This window comes from Pseudorca crassidens, chromosome 17 (assembly GCF_039906515.1).
Source record: "Pseudorca crassidens isolate mPseCra1 chromosome 17, mPseCra1.hap1, whole genome shotgun sequence".
Classification (NCBI taxonomy): domain Eukaryota; kingdom Metazoa; phylum Chordata; class Mammalia; order Artiodactyla; family Delphinidae; genus Pseudorca; species Pseudorca crassidens.
In genome coordinates, this window is record NC_090312.1 from 78,134,215 (window position 1) to 78,156,454 (window position 22,240).

At 40.2% G+C, this 22,240-nt stretch overlaps 1 protein-coding gene across 2 annotated transcripts in view; it reads left to right on the forward strand.

Annotated features, from left to right (window-relative positions):
* The window catches only part of CA8 (carbonic anhydrase 8), a 115,977-nt gene that overhangs the window by 63,571 nt on the left and 30,166 nt on the right, over window positions 1–22,240 (forward strand). The window contains exon 8 of one of the 2 annotated variants that reach the window (XM_067712253.1): window positions 4,526–4,679. In XM_067712253.1, coding sequence (XP_067568354.1) covers window positions 4,526–4,660 — 135 coding nt within the window. In that variant the 3' untranslated portion in view covers window positions 4,661–4,679. Of the gene's footprint in view, window positions 1–4,525; window positions 4,696–22,240 lie in introns of both variants that reach the window. The other variant, XM_067712252.1, reaches the window with a different exon arrangement.

The window sequence follows — 22,240 nt, forward strand, 5'->3', positions numbered from 1 at the left end:
CTGACCAGGGATTGAACCCAGGCCATGGCAGTGAAAGCACAGAGTCCTAACCACTGGACCACCAGGGAATTCCCTCAGCTGGATTGTTATGTTTGGAAATGGGATTCTAAAAGCAGAATAAAAATACCATATTTAATCAAATCTGACAACGGAAATTGTAAGACACATTCTGATTTCACAGTGACCTTAAAATGTGAACAATATTCAGAATTGATCACACGTGGTATTCTGATATAATGGCACATGTACAAATATGTGAGCATGCGCACACACACACACACAAATGATTCTTCAGTTTTACTCTCGTTTTCCTGTCTTCTTTCTCCCCACTTTTTTCTGCACGTTCCTCTTACTCATCTGTTTCTATTTCTTAACTTACCTACTTTTCCCAAATTAGATGTGTCTGTCTTTGTTTAGTCCTTTCTCTTTCAACTTCCAGTAACGCCAGTGAAACAGAGGAATATAGATGTTGTTATGGGTTTTCACTGTGTGCATATACGCCCGTTAGAACTCGGAAAACCGTCTTAAATTTTGTTTCCTCCCAATCCTGCCTCTTCTTCATCCTTCCCCATTTCTGACTTCCTGTGGATTGAAAAGTGGGGCTCTTCCTAGCCCGATTTCTGGCACAGATGCTTGTGGCCTGTGGGGTCTGGGAGCCCGTCTGGCCTTGGACCTCTGAGGAGCAGGCGTTTTTTATGCTCCATGTGGGATTTGAGTGGCCATTAACCCTGCAGACCAGGATGCTGCGGGACCCCAGCACGGTTACGTTTGAAAATGATTCCAAGTGGTTTGGAACATTTGTTGTGCATTTTCTTCTGTGTCCGTGTTTCTCTAATTTGAGTGTGCAACAGAATCCCCCCCGGGAGGGCATGTTAAAACACAGACTGCTGGGGCTTCCTTGGTGGCGCAGTGGTTGGCGGTCCGCCTGCCGATGCGGGGGGCGTGCGTTCGTGCCCCAGTCTGGGGGGGTCCCGCGTGCCGCGGAGCGGCTGGGCCCTTGAGCCATGGCCGCTGGGCCTGCGCGTCCGGAGCCTGTGCTCCGCAGCGGGAGAGGCCACAACAGTGAGAGGCCCGCGTACCGCAAAACAAAACAAAACAAAACAAAAACAAACAAAAAAACACAGACTGCTGGGCCGCACCCCAGAGTTGCTGATTTGGTGGGTCTGGGGCACTTATTCCAGGAAGCACACTTTGAGAACCACTGTTTCTCATCTACCCGCATTTATGTCCCCAGCTAATTGAGGTCAGCCGTCTTAACCCCAGAATGCTGAGTGCCTGAAGGCCGGTGTGCTGGGCGGCACCAGACCAGTCCTGTCCAATGGAAACACCATGTGAGCCGCATGTGTGAGAGAAAATTGTCTAGTAGCCACAGTAAAAAAAAGTCAAAATAAACAGGTGAAGTTAATTCAGGTAGTCTGTTTCAACCCAGTGAATCAAAAATATCATTTTAACGTGTAATCAGTGTAACAGACCATTGATGAGATTTTTCACATCCTTATTTTCATACAAAGTCTGACTTTGTGTGTATGAATCCTACGTTTCCAGTACATCTCAGTTCAGACTAACAACATTTCGAATGCTTGGTGGCCACATGGGGCTGGCTGGCGGCTGCTGTCCTTAAGCAGTGTAACTCTAGGACTTTCTCTTGCTCCTGGGAGACTCCCTCTTTCCTTTCTTAAAATGCGTTATTTTTAGGGACTTGTGAGAAAGTTTGTATTTCTTCAGCATCTTCCATGATACAGAGCGCTTCCCGTGGAGTCACGAGCTCTGTAATCTCTACGTCTCGAGTAAGTTTCGATCTGTGTGGCTCGTTGCTAACTATCCTAATGATGGGACGACAGTGGCCGGGCCCAGAGCTGGGGATTGGGCTGATAGGCAAGTTTACATCAGTGTTCCTGGGGAAAGAAAGTTCTTTTCTCTAAGCTCTTCCTCAAAAAAAAAAAAAAAAAGATCAGATTAAGGACTGATCAGTGACAGAATGAGGGTGGTTTTAGGGATGAAAGGTCAGGAAGAGAGAGCAGTGATGTTAGAAAGAAAGTTAGATAATGGGGTAGAAGAAAATGAAACCAGAACAACAAGGTTCAGTACATGAAAGGTGGAGAGAGATGTGTGTGTGTGTATATATATATATATATATATGAATGAAATCTCGTTATATATACACACATATGGACTATTTAAGTACAATTTGCTTTGTTCCCTCTATTTAACTACTACCACAAGGAATTCATTTCCTCTAATTCATGGATCATCGCCTGGTGATGAAAGAGAATAAGATGAGAACACCGACTTATGTGTTATTTTTCTCTTCTAACATGATGACATACGAACTGTAAGTCAAAATAAGTCTGTTATAGGATGTGCACAGGACCTCGGAAACTACTAAAATTAATGAGTGCCAAACCTCAGACCCTAGAAATTAGCCCTTTAAATGCACACATGAAAAGAAAGCAGAACTTTGAGTGAATCATCGGGGTCCTGCAATAAGGAGGTCGCAGTAAATGTCTGAGACCCACAGGCGTGCCACCCGGGTTCAGAGGAGAGTGACTGCTCAGCTCTGCTACCTTCAGAAGGTGAGGACTTATCTCTGTCCTCTCCATCCGTCTCTTTCAAATTGGCTAAAAACAAATACCATGTTTAAGTAGAGTAGCATTAAAAATCGATGAAATCGTACATCCTGATATACGTGATAATGAGAGTCTCTGTACAGCCATGACATTTGAGTTTTGCTGAAGACTTTTATCCTGGACTATTATTCTGTTCCTTTCTCACTCTGTCTCATTTCAACGTGAGATAACGCAGTGTGTACTTGAAACCATTTGAAGTGACTAAAGGGTTCTGAGCGGTGGTTACTTCAGAAAAATTGGCATTGCAGAGAGATGCGTTTTACGGGGGATTCTCCTGCTGCCGTGGCTCTAGACATTTTTCAGATGCAGCAAGCAATATGGGTGCTGCCATATTCCCCCCTCTAAGACCCTGTGGCGGCCTAGCGGAAGACGGTTATGTAGATCAAACAGCTGATGGCTTCTATGTAAATACAGCACGTGGCCGTTGTTTCAAAAAACAGGACAGTTCTAGTTGGATCAGGCTTATCCCATTGAGTGCAATCAAACAGTATTTGAAGACATGGAAAACTAGAACCATCAGAAGTCAGATTTCTAACCTGGGTTCTGATCTAACAAGCCACTTAATTTTCCCCAACTCTTGTTTTCCGATGCATATGTGAATGGTTTGAATCTTGTGGGGTTCAACTCTTTTGGAGTCAGGAACCTCTTCTTAAGAAACTACTCCACAGGGAAATTTTTACAAGTCATTCAGGAGTTTCATGGGTCCCCTAAAGTCTAGGGGTCTCTAGACTTTTATTCGAACCCTGAATTAGTTCATCTCTCGCATTTTTTTCACGTTATGATTGGGAGAGGTCTATGGGTGTGCTGTATGAACCTTTGTAGGCAGAAGCCTCTGATTCGCAGATGGTGAACTTTTGGTGGATTCATGCTGTTCAGATCACACTTGCTCAACATCCGGGGATAAGTGCCAGATGTAGGGTCTACTGATGACTAGAATTTCTGAAGAGGTGGCTGTGAAGCTGGGAAAGGAGCAGCTGGACTTGGCATTGTCAGACCCGGCTAATCTGGAAACTTCCTCCTCAGTTTCTCCTTTTGTGTAAGGAAGGAAGAATATCTGTGGCATGTGATTTTATGGGGCATTTAAATGAAATAACAGACCATGACTTAACAGAGGTAAGTCAACTGCTAGTTGGCAGTGAGCCTCACGAATGCTTATCACGTGTTTACTTGTTGTTCAGACACTTCCCAGGGGGTTGTGTCCGGCAGACTGTGGGTTCTTAGGAGGTGCAGACCCGGCAAGTCAGGGAAACTGCAGTGCACTTGATGGGAACGGTCCCGTGGGACTGTGGGAACCTCTTCGTGTGTAACAGGAAACCTGAAAAGGGAGATGAACTTGAAAATCGCTCTTGCCAAGGGAGGAAGATGGGCTTAAACTTTTGGAAAATCAGAGGTACTCTTTGGACCTGTGCTCTCCAGAGGGCTAGACAAACATCAAAGGGAGTCTTTTGATGAAAAAACCTCCATCTGATACATTTAACATCTGGTCAGTGTTAGCGTACAGTAACACCAGAATTCATTACTTAAAGAGATACTTGGGAAGCATTTCAGATCACTGCTTCATTTGTTCACTTTTTCTCATTATGTCACAGGTGGCCATAAGAGCTTCTAGAGAGAAGTGTGTATCATTTTTGTACAAACAGATGCAGCAGGTTTCCGTGGCAGTTTGGGTTGTCTGCAGACCTTCATCCCTGCTTCTGCAGTCTTCATTCTTCTTGCAGAGGTTGCGTCTAATGTCTTAGGTCTGGAAGGATGAACTTCTTTTTCTCTCTCTGAAGTTTAATTTTAATTCTCTTTCTAAATTCTTATAATGTATGCATATTTTAAGCCATTGATGAAACTGCAGTTCTTGTTCATGGCCGGTAAGTGGTTAATCTGTTTTGTTCTGCTTTTATTTTCAGATTGAAGAATTTCGAAGGCTGAGGACACATGCAAAAGGGGCAGAGCTTGTGGAAGGCTGTGATGGGATTTTGGGAGACAATTTTAGACCCACTCAGCCACTCAGCGACAGAGTCATTAGAGCCGCGTTTCAGTAGCTGAAGAGAGCAGAAGCCGGTGCGTCTTCATCTGGGTATGTTCGGATTAAGCAAGGAAAATGAGGCACACACAGCTGAGCCTGTCACACCAAAGCGACTCTCATTGTCAACGCACTTTATTTAAATCTAGGACACATTCTCAAGCCCCATTAATCACAAGTCAGGTGGTTCGTAAAAATTTCATGCCGTGTTGGACAGAAATCTACAGTCCTTATGTTTTCGAGCAGAGCAGCCTTTCATTCTAAGTTTTGCTCTAATATCGGCTTTCATGAGGGAAGGTGCCTGAGGCAGGGGAACGGTGACATGCAAGTACCTCTCGGTACTTTACTATGTTGTCGCACCCTTGAAACTGCAGCTGTCACCTCCCATTGATGGGGGAGCGTAAGGGAAGGGACTGGGGGACCTGTTGAGCCTCAAAGTGGCCCTTGTTGTTCGGTGCAGATTTGGTCGTCTTGTTTATCGGGGTAGGTAGGTGAGGGCAGATCTGGCATGAATGAAAATACTTGTCCTATGGAAGTGCTTTTATTCGATAGATCAAGAAGCCCTTGCTAATGATCTGAGTGTAGGATGTTTCTGTACTGATTAAAACCTAATCTGTACATTTTAATATATCGAATTCAGTGTTTGTATTCCTTACCCTTAAGGACTAACAAAGTAAAACATCACAAACATGGAAAAGCTAAAATATACATAAATGCCTCTGTACTGGGTTACTTCCTCACCTTGTAGGTTGCCCAAGGGCGTGTACCTAGGTCAGTGTGCATTGCTGGGAAACCACTGCTTCTCGTAAGAGGGAAGCGTCTGTTGGAACAGTTTCCTAGGAGTCAGGTCAGAGCTCTGACTGTTTAATGGACCGCTAAGGGTATGTACTCTCATCCCGTGTGAAGGGTACAATGGACCGGGGAGTCACAGAGGAACAGAAATCTCTGGCCTCAGGGAGCTCACAGTCTCACGAGCCAGACAGCTGATATAGGAATTTTAAAGGGTGATCACGTTGTCCATGTGTTTCCCTCTCCAGTTTTCTTGCCCCTCTATTATTACTCTACTGAGGCACCCAGTACTCCAGCCAATCTGTCTTTTCTCTTCTGTGAATGTGCTTTGCTCACCCAGTCCTTCCCCCCTTCCCTTTTGCTCGTTGAAACCCTAGCCGACTAGAGGCCCAACTTGCATACGGTCCTCAGCAGGAATTCTCTCCTTGTCCCTTACATTGTACCTCTGTTTCACATTTTTTCTTCCATTTAGCTATTCGTATATTTATTTCCTGTGTCAGATTTCAAGCTTCTTAAGGGTTGAAACGTGTTGAGTTTACTTTGAATCCATCATGGCATGTAACACCTGGAGTCGTGGATGTCGTTAGGGAAATTAGAAATTCCTTAGAACTTATGTGTGTCCTGTATCAGCCAACTGTGTTCCAGTCCTTCGTTCCTTCTCAGTTTCTGTGTCAGCTAGTAGATGATGAGATGATGGGGATGATGAGGAGGAGGCCAGGCAAAGTCACCTGTGGTAGGAATGAGAAGGAACTTTCAGTAATTCATATATGATAACAATGGAGAACATCCCCGGGGGCTTTAAGCTGAGCCTTATAATGGATGAGCTAAAGAATTAAAATAATATTCAGTCAGAAATCATTATTGAGCACCTACTACGTGATTGGTTCTGTGTATACAGAGATGAGAAGAACAGATGTGGTCTCTGCCCTCATAAAAGCTAGAGTCTGAGATGGGGAACCTGACAATCGAGAAACAAACACTTCTGGCACAGGGAGATCAGCTCCGTGCTTTGTGACCACCTAGAGGGGTGGGATAAGGAGGGTGGGAGGGAAACGCAAGAGGGAGGGGATATGGGGATATATGTATGCATATAGCTGATTCACTTTGTTATACAGCAGAAACTAACACAACACTGTAAAGCAATTATGCACCAATAAAGATGTTAAAAGAATACACAGTTAATAAATTCCATGAATGAAAAGAACCAAGAAATGGAGTGAAGGAGATTTCAGATAGAGGGAATATCTTTTGCAGAGACCCCGAGGGCCCAGTCTCTGTGGAGGTGGTAAGAATTTGATGCATTGATGAACCTGAAAAAAGCCTTGTGAGTCTGGGGTGTGGAAATGCAAAGGGAAGATCAGGCAGGGCCCCATGACTTAAAGGGCCTCGGCAGCCGTGCTAAGACATCTTTACTTCATCGTCAGTGTGCTGAGATCTAAGCGTTCTCAGGGGAGTGGCCTTCTCAGGAGATCACAGTGGCTGGAGAACAAATGGATCAGATGATTGTGGGCCAGGCTGTGGCGGTGGAAGGATATTTTAGAGGTCCACTGGGTAGCCAAGGTGAAAGGCATGCAGGCATGGGTACCAGCCTAGGAGCAGTGCAGATGGAGAGAAGCTGACATATGTGAAAGGGTCTTGGAAAGTGATATCTAGGGATAAATTGGACGAGGGTGGGGGGAGATGGACATATCAACGATAACACCCGGGGTTTGGGGCTTTAGAAACTGTGTGGCTAGAGTGCCATTGAGTGACAAGAGGGAAGCCAGAAGAGGCTCTGTCTGAGATGGAGAGCGGGAGGGGACTGAGAGGGGCTTGTCAGTCACAGCAGTGGGCCTGGTGTGAAGGAAGCTGGAATGTCGAGAGCGGAGGTCAGAAAAGAAGTTTGAACAGAATGCGGGAGTCGTGGGCATAGAGATTTTATACATACAAGTGTGTACGTATAATGTTCTCATGCTACACGGGGATGACCTCGGATGTTCATAAAATCTTACGGGATGCTTTATGACCAGTTAACCAAAGCACAGAGAAGTTAGGTCATCTGCTCAAAGCCATTGGGCAGCGGGACTGGAAGTTGGACCCAAGCAGCCTGCCTGGCAGAGCCCCTTGTTGTAAGCACTGCAGGACAGAGGTCAGGGAGCGTCACCACGCTGGCTCTCAGGGTGGCAGGAGGACGAGGGAGGCGGTTGCGGTGGGCAGAAGTTGGGCGTGAAGGGAGGGCTGGAGATACCTTGTGGTGGCAGCTTCAGACAAGCGTGTGTAAGTTTAAGGTGTACGATGTGTATTTTGATTTGATCCATTTTTATATTACAATATGATTCCCACCTTAGCGTTGGCTAACACCTCTGTCATGTCCCATATATATCATTTCCTTTTTTGAGGTGGGAATGAGAGTTTTTTTTTTTAAACAAAAGAAGTAGTAAAACTTTTCTGTATGTGGGGGGGAGGGGGAATGAGCCAGTGGATGGGCAGGGCTGAAGGTGCTGTTTCTCGAGGGGCTAGTCCTAGCAGTGAAGTCCCTGAAAAGTTGCCAGGGGATGGGGCCCTCGGCACACGTGGAGACTGACTGTTGTTATGGGAACGGACACTTTGTGCGCTATCACAGGAGGGAAGGAGGTGGCGGTTTATAGACAGTGTTTCACGACTTGCTTTACTGTTTAAGGAGGGTTGGGTAGAAGCTAGAAGAGGTGAGCGCTGCCAGACAGCTGGGAGATGGGTGCAGAGTGAGGGTCCGGAGGGCTTACGGGCACGGCCCGGTTGGAGGGCCAGGCAGAGAGGGGCGGTGAGGTTGGTGAACGTGAATTTATGAATTTCCCCAGTGTAGGTTTGGTATACTCTCTTTGAATGTCGGTAACTATAAATGACGCTTTTTATGAAATAAGATTATTGGCTTTAATTTTTGATCCATATCTGGTCCTACACCAGAATTGCCTGTCTCTAAATATCTAAGTAACCATCACTACTTTATCTGTCTCTTGCACGCACACACACACACACACACACACTCTTCAATGTTTATGAGAAGATTACATATATTTCAGATACTTCATATTCATGGTATGATAGGAGGACAGTGTGTAATTTTCAGTCTTCGATTAATTGCAGTTTAGATATTTTAAGAGAGGATGGATTTATGTCCTTGTCTTGGTGACTGAGATTGCTAAAAGGAGGTCATTTTCCCCCAAATTCCTAAGAGTGGTGCAGAAATTCTTTCAAAGGCGACTTCACTTCTGACCATATCCTTTTATGAATACATTTTTGATCCTTTTATCTTGAAATGTGTAATACAAATCTAGTCGTACTGCTACATAAAAATTATATCAGGAAATCAGACTTATGGATGTGTGCTTTTTATTTGATATTTAATAATGCCCTAAGGCAGGTAATTCAAATTTTTATTAAAGTGAAATGACTTGACAGTCAGACTTTGAATTTAATGCATGAATGTTTCATTTAAGCTCTTGGAACTGAAAAGGAAAAAAAACCTTTTTTTCTGATAGTTCTCTAAAAAATGTTCAAAATAATTCAGATTTATTTTAGCTACGCTTTACTAAAATAACTTTAGTTTTTGGACTTAAAATGACATTTATTTTTGCATGACATGTCTAGACATCTGGAGGGTTTTGATAACCAAGACTTATTACTCCCATGAATTATCTGTGACTTTTTGTATTACCATTTAGGAAGTATGAACTATGGTTTTGTACTTGTTTAAAGAGTTAGCACATAAGTCACCCACGTGCAGGGCTAGTTCAGATTTCTAGGAGCCAGTTTACCCAGTGAACTTTCTTTACGATGCAGGAGAACCAAATCTTACTAACAAACCAAAATAAAACCAAGCTTTATGTCCAGTTTCCTTGCTGCCCTTGGCGTGATAATATTGGTACTACCCTTCCAGTGAAATGATTATTTACCTGTTTGTTTCATTAACTATTAACCAATTTTTAGAAAGCTATGCTGACTGTTCAAAGATTTGCCTGCTTCCCCTGTGACTCAAATATTGTTAAACTGCACACATGGTTACAGTAACTATAGTTAATTATAATTATTTTCTGTAAAAACCAATGCCACAGAGCTCTTTAAATACCTCCCTGTAAACAGGTAAATAAATAGCCTACATTTCTTGGCAACATTATTTCCAATTACATTAACAATTGATCTCCTTGTGAGATCTGTTATTTACATAAAACCGTGTTTCTTGAGTTGATTTAGCTTTAGAACAAAACAATATGATTAAACAACATATATTTTAGCCATAAAATTAATATAATTATGAATAAAAAATGTTTTCTCCAGAAAAAAAAGTAACCTCCCTTACCCTCCTTAAAAGGGGAAAATATGTGTGCTCCAAATAGATGAGGAGAAAAAAAAAAAAAGAAAAAGGAAGAAGAAAGAAGAGGGTTATTAAACAAGTATCTGATCCCTGTGTCAAACTTACCCTCGTATTTGGGCAAAGACCCGTTTTGGGTCTTTGAGTCACATTCAGACTGTACTGAACTCTTCCCCATGTATACTTTTGCAATTAATAATGTTCTCTTCTTAGCTTTAATAAATGCTATAGCTAACATCAATTTCATAGCAGCTTTCTTTTATAACCTAACAGAGTTGGAGGTTAAAAAAGACTAAGCCATTATGGAAAAGGAGGGGATTTGTGGGAAAGGGATAATGTCAACTCTGAATGACCAAGTAGGTGAAAGCTATTATCCTTTCAGGATAAATGGAAAGCTCAGAGCCTTATTTTCAGTCAATAGAACTTGGACTGACTTCACTCCAATAATTTAATATGATGCACAGCATTAGGGTGAGAAATGAAAGCTTGATGGTAGAGCTATTTTCTATTTACTGTATCCTATAGAATTGCCCGAAAATGAATGGATTTCCTAAAGGTTCTCAGTATGATTTCAGGAAAAGGCCAAAATACCAAGGGTGGTCAACCCATCTATTATGTTTTGATTCTGTGATACAAAAATTGTTCTTAACCCAAGAATGAAAAGTATCAAAGCTGTATAGACATTTCTTCAAGATTGGTAAAGAAGGAAAATAATCCCTGCTTCCATATCTGTCCTTTGTTTCTTTTTTCACTATTAAGAAAGGTTAATTTATTATGGGTAAAAATTCCTGAATGATTTATTCCCCTCCCCACCCATGAATTTAAACAAAATTGTGTTTGGGAGGAAGGAAGAGAACATCTTGCAGTCATGGGTCAGCTTTTATGTTGAACATTAATATATTATGATACCCTCAATATAGTAGATTTCATGATTTTAAACTTCATATATTTTCCATAAGAAAATCACCGAGACCAGGTTATCTCCTCTAAACACATAGTATTACGTCTTTTTCCTCATGGATGCTCATTTTTGGTAATTTTCTCAAGCCAGTTTTTAAATTTTATTTTTCCAGTTTGAGACTTATGAAGAAAACATCGTTCACAAAGAAGCGTTCATTTCGGTTTCTTCCTCATTTACTGTCTGTCCTTTCCAGTTCCTCTTTTCCATGATGAAGTTCATAGAGACTTAGGAAAGCGGATTCATCATAGACCCAGGGAACTGTGAAAGCCCAGCACACAAAGGGACCTTCCTGGAGGCCACTTGCTGTTGGAGTCCGCATGGCTCAGCCTGTGGCACCCCCTCTCTGTAGGTGGATCGTCTGCACCCACAGCCTCTGGTACCACCAAAGGCAGATGACCCTCATTTACCTGCCGACACCAGGTCTCTCTGTTAAGTTCTAGAATCGGATGCCCAACTGTTTGCCTCACTTTGCTTTTGGATGCATCAGAGGCGTCTCACACCCAATATATAAAAGATTGAATATATGATCGTCCTTCGCAGACTTGGCTTTCTTCCAGTTTTCTTAGGAATTTGAGTCATACTGGACACTTCTCACGTCACCTCACCTCACATTTCCAATTTATCGTCCAGTTCACAGATTCGCCTTTGGATAGCTCCCAAATCAATCTCTGTGATCATCACAACCCATAAAGTTAGCATCAGCTCTCACCTGGGCTGTTGCAGGAACACCCCCCTCTCTTCTACATAGGATTGTTGAGGAAAGATTTGTAAAAATAAAAGACACGGGTGACAGAGAGCCCTCAAACTTGCACGTCAACTCTGATTGACTGATACGAGCTGTCTAGAGTGTTGAGAAGGATTCTGCATCCATGGCTGAGCGCAGTGCGAAAGGGTGACAGGACTAACTGGCGACATCTGTCGCTGGGGGCTGGTGGCGGTATTGTAGTTTGTTATTCCCATCTGCAGTGGAAGGTTGGGTGATTGGCATCTGACTTAAACGTCTCAGTTGTGAAGTTGCAGAGTCTTGAATGGGTTTTGGAAAATTGACCTGCGTTACATCTACTGATATGTAGCTGGATGTTAGCAGTTATCGAGGAAATACAGAAACATGATGAAAAGACTGAAGTCCCCTGATCAACCTTCTTTTTAATATTTTCATTTTCTTTTGTATTAGTTACTAAACATAACTAAACATAGCAAATAGCTTACATATAGCAAAACCTAGGAGATCTGAAATCTCAGCATAGAAATGAAATGGCATGAGGGTGATGGAAGGATCATGGCCTGAGAGTGGAGGAACTTACCTGCTCCAGGCCCTTTGTTAGGGATGGAAGCCATCTCCTGAAGAAGGGAAAAGGGTTTGTTAAAGAAGAAACCAGGTAAGGGAAAAGTAGATACTGACATGCCACCCACAAGGGTGAGAAACAATGTATTTTAAAGTATTAAAAAAAAAGCCATACCAAAAAATTGTCAATTTAACTATATAGATAAATTGAGATATTTATATGTTAGTACAAATAGATTTGCCTTATTCTTTCAACTACTTCATTTTTTAAAAATTGAAGTATAGTTGATTTACAATGTTGTGTTAGTTTCAGGTGTACAGCAAAGTGATTCAGTTATACGTATATCTGTTCTTTTTCAGATTCTTTTCACTTATAGGTTATTACAAAACTTTGAGTATAGTTCCCTGTGCTATACAGTAGGTCCTGTTGGTTATGTATTTTATATATAATAGTGTGTATATCTTAATCCCAAACTTCTAACTTATTCCCCCCGCCTTCCCCTTTGGTAACCATAAATTTGTTTTCTATGTCTGTGGGTCTACTTCTGTTTTGTAAATAAATTCATTTGTATCATTTTTTTAGATTCTACATATAAGTGATATCATATGATATTTGTCTTTCTCTTTCTGACTTACTTTACTTAGTATGATAATCTCTAGGTCCATCCATATTGGTGCAAATGGCATTATTTCCTTCCTTTTTATGGCTGAGTAATATTCCATTGTATACACAGACCACATCTTCTTTATGCATTCCTCTGTTGATGGACATTTAGGTTGCTTCCATGTCTTGGCTATTGTAAAGAGTGCTGCAGTGAACATTGGGGTGCGTGTATCTTTTCGAATCATAGTTTTCTCTGGATATATGCCCAGGAGTGGGATCCCTGAATCATGTGGTAACTCTATTTTTATTCTTTTAAGGAACCTCCATGGTGTTGTCCGTAGTGGCTGTACCAATTTACATTCCCACCAACAGCGTAGGAGGGTTCCTTTTTCTCCACACCCTCTCCAGCATTTGTTATTTGTAGACTTTTTGATGATGACCATTCTGACTGGTATGATACTTCAGTTTTAATTAAACAAACATGCCAGTGAAAACTTGTTTTGGTAGCATACAAAGCTGAAATAGCCTAGACAACGCCCAATAGCTTGGACAGAGTCTGAAATATTTGTTGAATAATATGGAGGTTTCTCCAATCAAGAAATTTGCCACTATGTAACACCATTCTCAAAGTAAATTAATTGTTAAAACAATAAAACCACATTGGTTTTGGATGGGTCTGTTTTCTATCACAGTACTTCTTTAAATGCCTGCAAAATTTCTGAATTCTTATACTTTATACGTAAAGGTCTTTAAGGCTTGTCTGCAGAAAATATTTTCAGACACACCTTAGAAGCATGGAGTCGAACTGGATCTCAAAAAGTTATTTAATCTAGTCTTCTGCCCGAAAAGGTCTTCAGCTAAATTATTATAGTTGATTGGTCCCCACATCTAGAAACAAACAAGCAAACAAACCTTCCTTGTATGAGATACCTACTTCAGAGGTTCTCCTACTCCTGCATAATGCAAAAGGGAAGAAAAAAAAAAAAAAGAACCTCATGAAATACTCTCCCAGTAAAGTAAGAACTGAATTGGAACACCATTTTGATAGTAATATTTTTTGTGGTTTGCCATAAATGAATATTTTTGATGAACGTAACCAGTTATATTCCAAGTACTCCAAGATTTATGTTTTTCTTGTGTTTGCAGCATGTGAGAGTTCCTGTAACCTTTACAGTGCAGAGAAACTCACGTAATTATTCACAAATATGAGTGTTCATTCTGATTTTAGTATGGGTACAGCCGGTGGTTCTCTAATGGTACCATTTCTTTCAAGAATGATTATATTTAATGGGTCCCAGCAATTAAATCACTATAATGAGAAATAAAAGATTGTAAATAAGAATAACAATGTTATTAATCATCTAAATTAGTCACTTATGGCACATTCCTGGACCTGAAATATTTCCATAGGATATGATGCTAAAATCCACATTAACTTATAATTAGACATAATGCAAACCTTCTCTCATTATAATAGTTGCCCAAATCCCACTTCAACTTAATTTCATTGACTTTGATTTCTGGACTGAAAGCATTAAGCTTGAACCTAGTGAAAAATGTATAATATGTGCATTCAATTAAGAAGTAATTAGATATTCAATCACCCTTACAGCACACTAGGGATTAGGGAAGGAGGAAGAAAAATGTGACGCGCTGTAGTGTGTAACACAGTTTTGTTAATTAGTGTAGTGCTAATTGAGATTGAGAAAGTGTCAGAATAGTATAACATAGGTTTGCTTGTGAAGAACTTTAAAAGCTAAGTTTAGTGTTTTATGATACTTTGATGCAGAGTTGTATAGAATATACCAAACAATCTGATGTGTCCTTGAGTTTCAGTTAAAGTTTACACATCCATTCTAAGTGACACATACTAGTGAGTGATGAAGGGGAAAGAACAGCTGCTTTTTTATGTTTCCGACCCTCTGCTATATTTTATCTCATTTAATCCTCACAACGATCTTGTGAGGCATGTGCTTTTATTTCCATTTTAGAGATGGAGACCCTGAGGCTGAGAGGGGTTGAGTAACTTGTTCAGGGTCACAGCCAGTACAGGGCAAAGCCAGGGTTCACACCCAGGTAGGTTTCACTGCAAACCCTGAGCTCTTTTCACCACGCCTTTCAAATAACAAAGGGCAGATAATTATGAAGTCCTTGTATATCTTTGCCTCCTTATCTCTTTAGATAAGTTCCGGGGAATGAGATTTCTAGGGAAGAAGGACACCCGTGTTTTCACTTTTGGTATCACGTTGCTAATAGTCTCCCTAAGGGTTAGTGCTAATCTATGCTTGCACCATGGATTGAAGATATTTTTGCCCTTTTTAAAATCAATCACTCTGTATACTTTCCACCTCTTTGTCATCTCCTTTTTACTCCTCACTTTCTCGAAATGTGTTCATCTCCATTTACCTATTGAAATTTCTGCGGCAAGAGTAACCCCTTTGATTTCTCTGAATATGGTACATGTTCATGGTGGAAAATTCAAACAGTACAGAACAAAATGAAGCAACAAGGATCTCCCAGACACGCCTCTCGGTGACAGTCACCATGAACACTGGGGTGAGCGTGGAGGTCCCCCCATAGCTCAGTGGGGGATGGCTTAGGTTCCATTCTGACTCCACTGGTAGGTAGCTGTGTGACCTTGACAAAGTTCCTAATATCTCTAAGTCTCTTTTTTCATCACTTTAAAGAAGGCCGTAGTAGTACCTACCTCACAGGGTGGTTGTGAAGATACAGTGAAGTAATGCAATTAAAGTGCTTACCATGTTTTTGGTCCACAGTGCTAAGTATTTAATAAATGTTACCTTTATCATTATTTTTGTTCTTTTGATCTCTCTTTTTGCATATCTCTCATAAGCACAACTAGACACACATATAATGTTCCTCATGGGATTATATTATGCAGGATATTTTTCTGTCTGTTTGTTTGATGTATCTTTTCACGTCATTCAATAGATACATGTGTACATTTTAATGATTGTACATAAGTTGACTTTAATTATGTACCAAAGTTTATCGAGTGTTCCTCTATTATTGTACATTTTAGGTCATTTTCAGACTTTGCTATAATCAACAGTACTGTGGTTAACATATGCATTTATTTCCTTAAAAACTTCTTAGTAGTGAGATTACTGGGTCAGAGAGTTTTAATTGTAATACTATATATGTGCAAATTGCTCTAAGAGTTGTAGCCCTTTATGTTTCCACTGACCATGTGTCCAAATACACATTTTTCTTCACCTTCAGTGACATCGAGTATTTTCAAATTTCTTATCGTTGCCAATCTGATTAGAAATGATTCTGTTACATTTTATATTAAGTCTTTCTTTGAATACTTGGTTTTATCCTTGACTTTCCTGTTCTGTCTGTTCATGAGCACCACCCATTGTGTTTGTGACATTGGTGTATATTTCAGTGTTTGGTAGGACAAAATCCCTTATTAATCTCTTCTGCAGAATTTTCTTATTTCCTTGTGTTTAATTCTTCCAGATAAGCGATAGGATCATTTTACCAGAAGGATTGAAGTAAAGAATCAAAGAGAGGGTGAGAAAAAGAGAATGAAAGAAAGAGAAAAAGGAAGAGAAAGCATCTTGCTAGAATTTTTGATTTGGATTGCATTGAGTACTTAGAGTAATTTAAGGAGAATTGATATCTTCACAATGTTGAATCTTTCTGTCAAGGAGCAATGCATAGGTCTGTGCTTATTAAAGTGTTTTGTAATGCTCTTTAGATGTTGTATAATTCTCTCCTCTGACTGAATTTGCTACAGGATGTGCATTTGGAGTCTGGAGTCAGCCTGGGGTGTGGCTTGATTGGGAATATAGCACTTTCACCTCCTGCTCCATGGTTTGGGCAGATTATAGATATTCTTTCAGCCTCAGTTTCCTCGTCTGTGAAATAGGGATACTGAGAGTCATACCTCCTAGAGGTGTTGTGAGGATTAAACAAAATATGGTAAAATGCATAGCCTGGTGCTTGGCAGGGGGCTGGCATTCAATAAATGTGAGCTATTACTATTATTATTGTTGTTTTTGTACTCATCAATTTTGATGAGTGTCATTTTTCACTACATTTTTATATGGGTTAATATTTATTCAATGAAAAAATAATTGCTTGGCTTTGTCCTTGGCTTTCTTATTTGACCTTTCATATAGTTTCCAGTGACATTTTAGTTGATTGTTTGTATTTTCTACATAGACCCTGGTCACATCTGTAAATAATGACCATTTCATCTTCTTCTTTCTAATTTTACTAGTTCTTATTTTATTGCACCCTCTAGAACTCCCAGAATAATGTTAAATAATTAGCAGTGATATCTGGTTTCCCTTTCTTATTTCGGATATGCCTGGATTTCTATTTCCAAATCCTGTGTTATCTTGCCCACCCTGTGCCTTTAAATCTTCAAAAGCAGTTGACACTCTTGACCTTCTCCTTTCTCTTTCTCCTTTTTCTGTTTATTTTCCTTCCTCCTGAGCTGATACTGGTATTAGTGGGTGTGTTGAAAAAGAAGGTTCCTATCTTGCCCTTGCTTGTAAAGGAAGGACATTTATTTTTAACCTTCTGTTCAGTGTATGGCAGTATCCTAGGGACTGTGTGCAGATATACACATTATCAGCATAGACTCCCCTGAGGAGCTTATAGCCTGGTGTTGGGAGCGAATCAGGTAACCCAGCTAACTCCACATCCAAGCAGCATGAGAAGAAACTGCCCCGAGAGCATTCGGAAAGAGTTCTCACGTCTAGCATCTCACTATTTCTTAAAAGACTCTCCTTTTGGAGATTTTACACTGAATTATCTTACTTAAAGAGGGACGTGGCAGTGGGTTATCAATCAGCTGAGCCAAAGTCACTGGAACTGAGGTCAGCCCTGTGACCTGCAGCAGCCTTTGTGAAGGACATGTGGGCACATGTGCTTTTTTTATTTTTGATAGCTTTGTAGGAAATTCTCCAATGGTGATTTGATTTGCGCTCATCCCCAGGGGTCTCTTCACAGAAGATCATTTAAGGTTCAGAAATAGTCACATGAAAGATGGCATCTGTTATAATTATATTGAAATAGCTTTTGATTTAGAAGACTTCTTAGGATTATGGCCTTACTTCAAGGTCTCATTATGAACAATGATCACTGGATAATAGAACATTTCCTTTTATAGTTAAGCTTTCTTATTATTTATAGATAGATAAATGGGTATTTGGGAGGAGGTCCCAAAGGGGAGAAAGTCAGCCTGATTACCTTTCTGTATTCCGAGTGTCATTTCTTTATCCAAATAATAGGAAATCTGGAGAGAGAGCAGAGAAATTTTAGGAGAGGACCAGCAACAAAATCATTCAAAACACTTTTTCAGAACTCAGGGACATAAATTTACAAATTGGAAAGATGCACTGAATTTCCAGGGCAGTAGATCAAAATGCACCCACACCAAGGCACTATCATAGTGAAATTTCTGAACGTGGAGGGAGAAGTTACAGGGAGGAAAAAACAAGTCAGACTCAGAGAACCTGGAGTTTAAATATCAGTCTTCTCAACAGCAATACTGGAAGCTAAAAGCCAGGGAAGAATGACCTTCAGAATTCTGAGAGAAAGTTGCAGCCCACCTACAATTCCTCACCCAAACTTTCAATAGTCATGTTCAGATATCAAGGTCATTAAAAATTTATTTCCCAGGAAGCTACTGGAAGATGTGCTTCACCAAAATGGCATAAACCAAGAAAACAGATGTGGGATCCAGGAAACAGGAGAGCCGACAAAGGAGAAAGGCACAGGAGATTCCCAGAATGATGGTGAAGTGAGGTAGCCAGCATAGAGGATGTGAGTCTAGATGTGAGCAGTTGAGAAGGTTCTAGAAGAGCTTCCTCCAGGAAGACGAAGTTGATAGACTGCATGATGTGTCTTAACTTCTTGAGAGGAGAGTCAGACAACTGTAGGTAGTTTTGGATTGAGGATGTAGGTGGAAGAAACTCAAGATAATGATTCACTCCAGAGTAAACAAGTTGTGCAAGAAAGGAAAATTAATGATATATTAATACATGTAGTTCAGTTCTGAATAATATTTACATCATCACAATGATAGAAATCAAATATTGATCCAACCCAAATTATTATATAACTGTATTGGGAGGGTGGAGTGAAGGGAAGGGTTTACAGTGTGTGAGTGGTGTGTGTGTGTGTGTGTGTGGAGAGAGGTAGGGGCTGATAGGAGGAAAGAAGGTCAAATGACATTCTCCATAGGGAAAGTTGACAGACAATGCTAAAACTGAAAAGGAGTGATGCAATCATACTGATTAGCTCTACAGTATTAATAAAATAATCAGCTCAAAGAGTTGAGGAGGACCAAAGTGGAGGCATATAGGACGGGAAACTGATAGTTTTCATAATACACCCTTTAGAACTACTTAACTTTTTCAACTATGTGCATGTATAATATTGATACAAATAAAAACGTTAATAAAAGTGTTAAAAATTTAACTTTTTTTTTAAAGCTCTTTCAGTATTCAGAGCGTTTTTTTTTTTTTTAGATGTTGCGGGTAGGAGTTTATTAACTAATTTATTTTTGCTATGTTGGGTCTTTGTTTCTGTGCGAGGGCTTTCTCTAGTTATGGCGAGCGGGGGCCACTCTTCATCGTGGTGCGCGGACCTCTCACTATCGCAGCCTCTCTTGTTGCGGAGCACAGGCTCCAGACGCGCAGCCTCAGTAGTTGTGGCTCACGGGCCTAGCCGCTCCGCGACATGTGGAATCCTCCCAGACTAGGGCTCGAACCCATGTCCCCTGCATTAGCAGGCAGACTCTCAACCACTGCGCCACCAGGGAAGCCCCAAAATTTAACTTTTTATACAAGTAAAAACGTTAAATAAAAACGTTAAATAAATGACAGGAGCAGTTGCTACTGTCATTTTGTTATACTTTTTAATGTATGTACGCACACATGCGTGGGCACATACGCACATACACAGACATACATATGTGCATTTTCTTGGAGTGTTTGCTTTGAGCCAAATGTTGTGTTGGGCCTTGGGAACACAGTGCAGATGAGATCAAGTATGATTCCATCCCATGAAAAATTTCTCTGAAGTGCTGAAAAGTAAATGTCAAACACATGCTATAGAAAATAATAGGCCATACCGTAGTTCAGTTTTCATTTAGTGAGATGTCTGTAAAATCAACGAAATAGTCACCAGTCACTCAGTTATGTGCCCAGGAGGCACTGTTGTCACATTATATCTGTTGTCGTATTCCATTCTCACACAAACCCTACAAAGTAGGTATTGCTATCTGGGGCTCAGAAGGGGCAAATAGATTGCCTAACATCTTCCAGCCAGTTGGTGGCAGAGCTGGGATTTGAACTTGAGTCTTTCCGATTCCACATCCACACCCCAGAGTGTGATCAATTGAACTCAGGGATATAAATTTTTTTTGTAATTTTTCCAGCTAATCTGGTATCTTGCAGTGAATGAGATCAAACATCCATCTCTTGGTGGGGGAGCTAATAGATCATCCTCAGAGTGCCTTGGCTTTGGGAGGTGACATTTTCTTTGTTTGAACAATGTAAAGGAGAAAAATTCAAGAAGCATAGGGCATTAACTTTAGTTTTCCTGTGAGGGAGATTTTAACAGTGAGCAGCCTAAATTCACCAGCAGAGTTCACACTCAGGTGAATTAGAATTCATTCTACATTTATTGAGCATCCTGTAAATCAAGCCATTAGAGCTTTAAAATGAACAAGACACCTGAGAGCTTGTGCACCTATTGCACTCTGGTTGTATGTTCAATGTTAAAATGCTTTGGGTAAGACCTGACCTCATGTCATTAGAGTGACTGCATATTTACTTACCTATCTTTTGTCTAATTGGTGTTTTAGACCATGGTAGCTTCATTTTTAGAGTAGTTGGGTAAAGCGTAATTGAATTACTTTCATAAACTTGGAATCTCTGCCTCTAGACCAACCTTTCCCAAATGTGTTCTGCAGAGCATTGGTCCATCAAGATGTTTGTTAAATCAAGAAATGACTGTCCCATACATTTGGAGAATCCTGAATATATTTTTCTTTCGCAGATTGACAGTGCACATTAGCATATTAGAGACTGACATGGTTTTGTTTGAAAGAATCATATTTTACTCTATGTAATCAGAGTTTCCACAGTATTTTTTGAATACAGATTCATTTTTTCCACCCAACTTCTAGAGTTATGTGGAACACATCTTAGGAAATGGGGGACTCCAGTTATTTTCCTTTTGCAAAAAGTTCATCCGTGCTGACCTTTAGGCTCCTTTTAAAAGCTCTGAAATGCTGAGGCTTTACAATTTGGATCATCAGTCTGCTTTATGTCAGTCACTTTGATTTGTAAATGTGCTGGGTTATAGTTGTCAAATGCATACACAGACAGTGTCCTCCTTTACCTTCGAAATCACTTCTGTGAGGCATAATCTTAAAGAGTTGGTCATGACTCACTATCTTATGTGAAATTTTAGTTTGGAAGTATATACCCCAGCATTATTAATGTTTTCTAATAAATTGTTCCAGAAATTATATGTATCTGTGTGAACATATGCATACATGTGTGGACATGTATATGTACATATGTACAAGCCTATCCACCCACATACCATGTATGAACAATTTTAAAGTATTCCATTGTATCATAATTTATTATTTTTTTTTCACATCTTTATTGGAGTATAAATGCTTTACAGTGTTGTATTCATTTCTACTGTACAACAGAATCAGCTATATGTACACATATATCCCTGCATCCCCTCCCTCTTGCGTCTCCCTCCCACCCTCCCTATCCCATCTCTCTAGGTCGTCACAAAGCACTGAGCTGATCTCCCTGTGCTAGGTATCATAATTTGTTAAGGAAGGAAATTATTTAGCTTTTTCTAGTTTTTTTTTGCTTCAGTGAATATCCTTATACATAAAATCTTTGTATGATTAGGTGGTTATATCTCTATGATAAGTTCCAAGAAGTAGAATTCTGGGTGAAAAGTATATGCGCTCTAAATTTTAATAGATACTTGTTGTCCAAAAGATTGGGCTTGTTTATTTTTAGCAACTGTATTAAAGTGTGTTCCCCCAGTCCCATCTCTGGCAACATGAGTAGATGTATTGAACTGAAATCTTAGCTGATGTTGTTTTCTAAATGGGAAGACTATTAGTTCTCTCAAAATGTACGTTTCATGTGTTATTCTGTATTTATTATTTCCTGATTTATTTAATAGAAATGTCACATTATTTGGGGACTAGGAAGCAGTGGTCTTTGTGCTCAAACAGTTACCATCTGCAGTTATTACACAGGAAATTAATGACAATAACTAAAAGCTATAATTTTATTTATTATTATGCATGACGTGTAAATTTTTTGTTTAGAAAACAGTTCAAGCGTTTGTTTATTTATTTTGGTTGAAAATACACGTCTCTATGAAATTTTGCATTAATAGATTCTGCCAGAGAAATAAAATTATGGTAGACTTTGTGGAAAAATTGCAGAGATGACAAACTTGAGCACGAAGATATTTTTGAAATTTCCACATTTTCTTATGAAACTTCTCGTTTTTGCTGTCTCATTGGACTGTAGAAAGACTTTCCAGTCTGCCTTGGAGGAATGTCAGTAACATAATCGATTCCTTCTCTTTGCCTTAAAG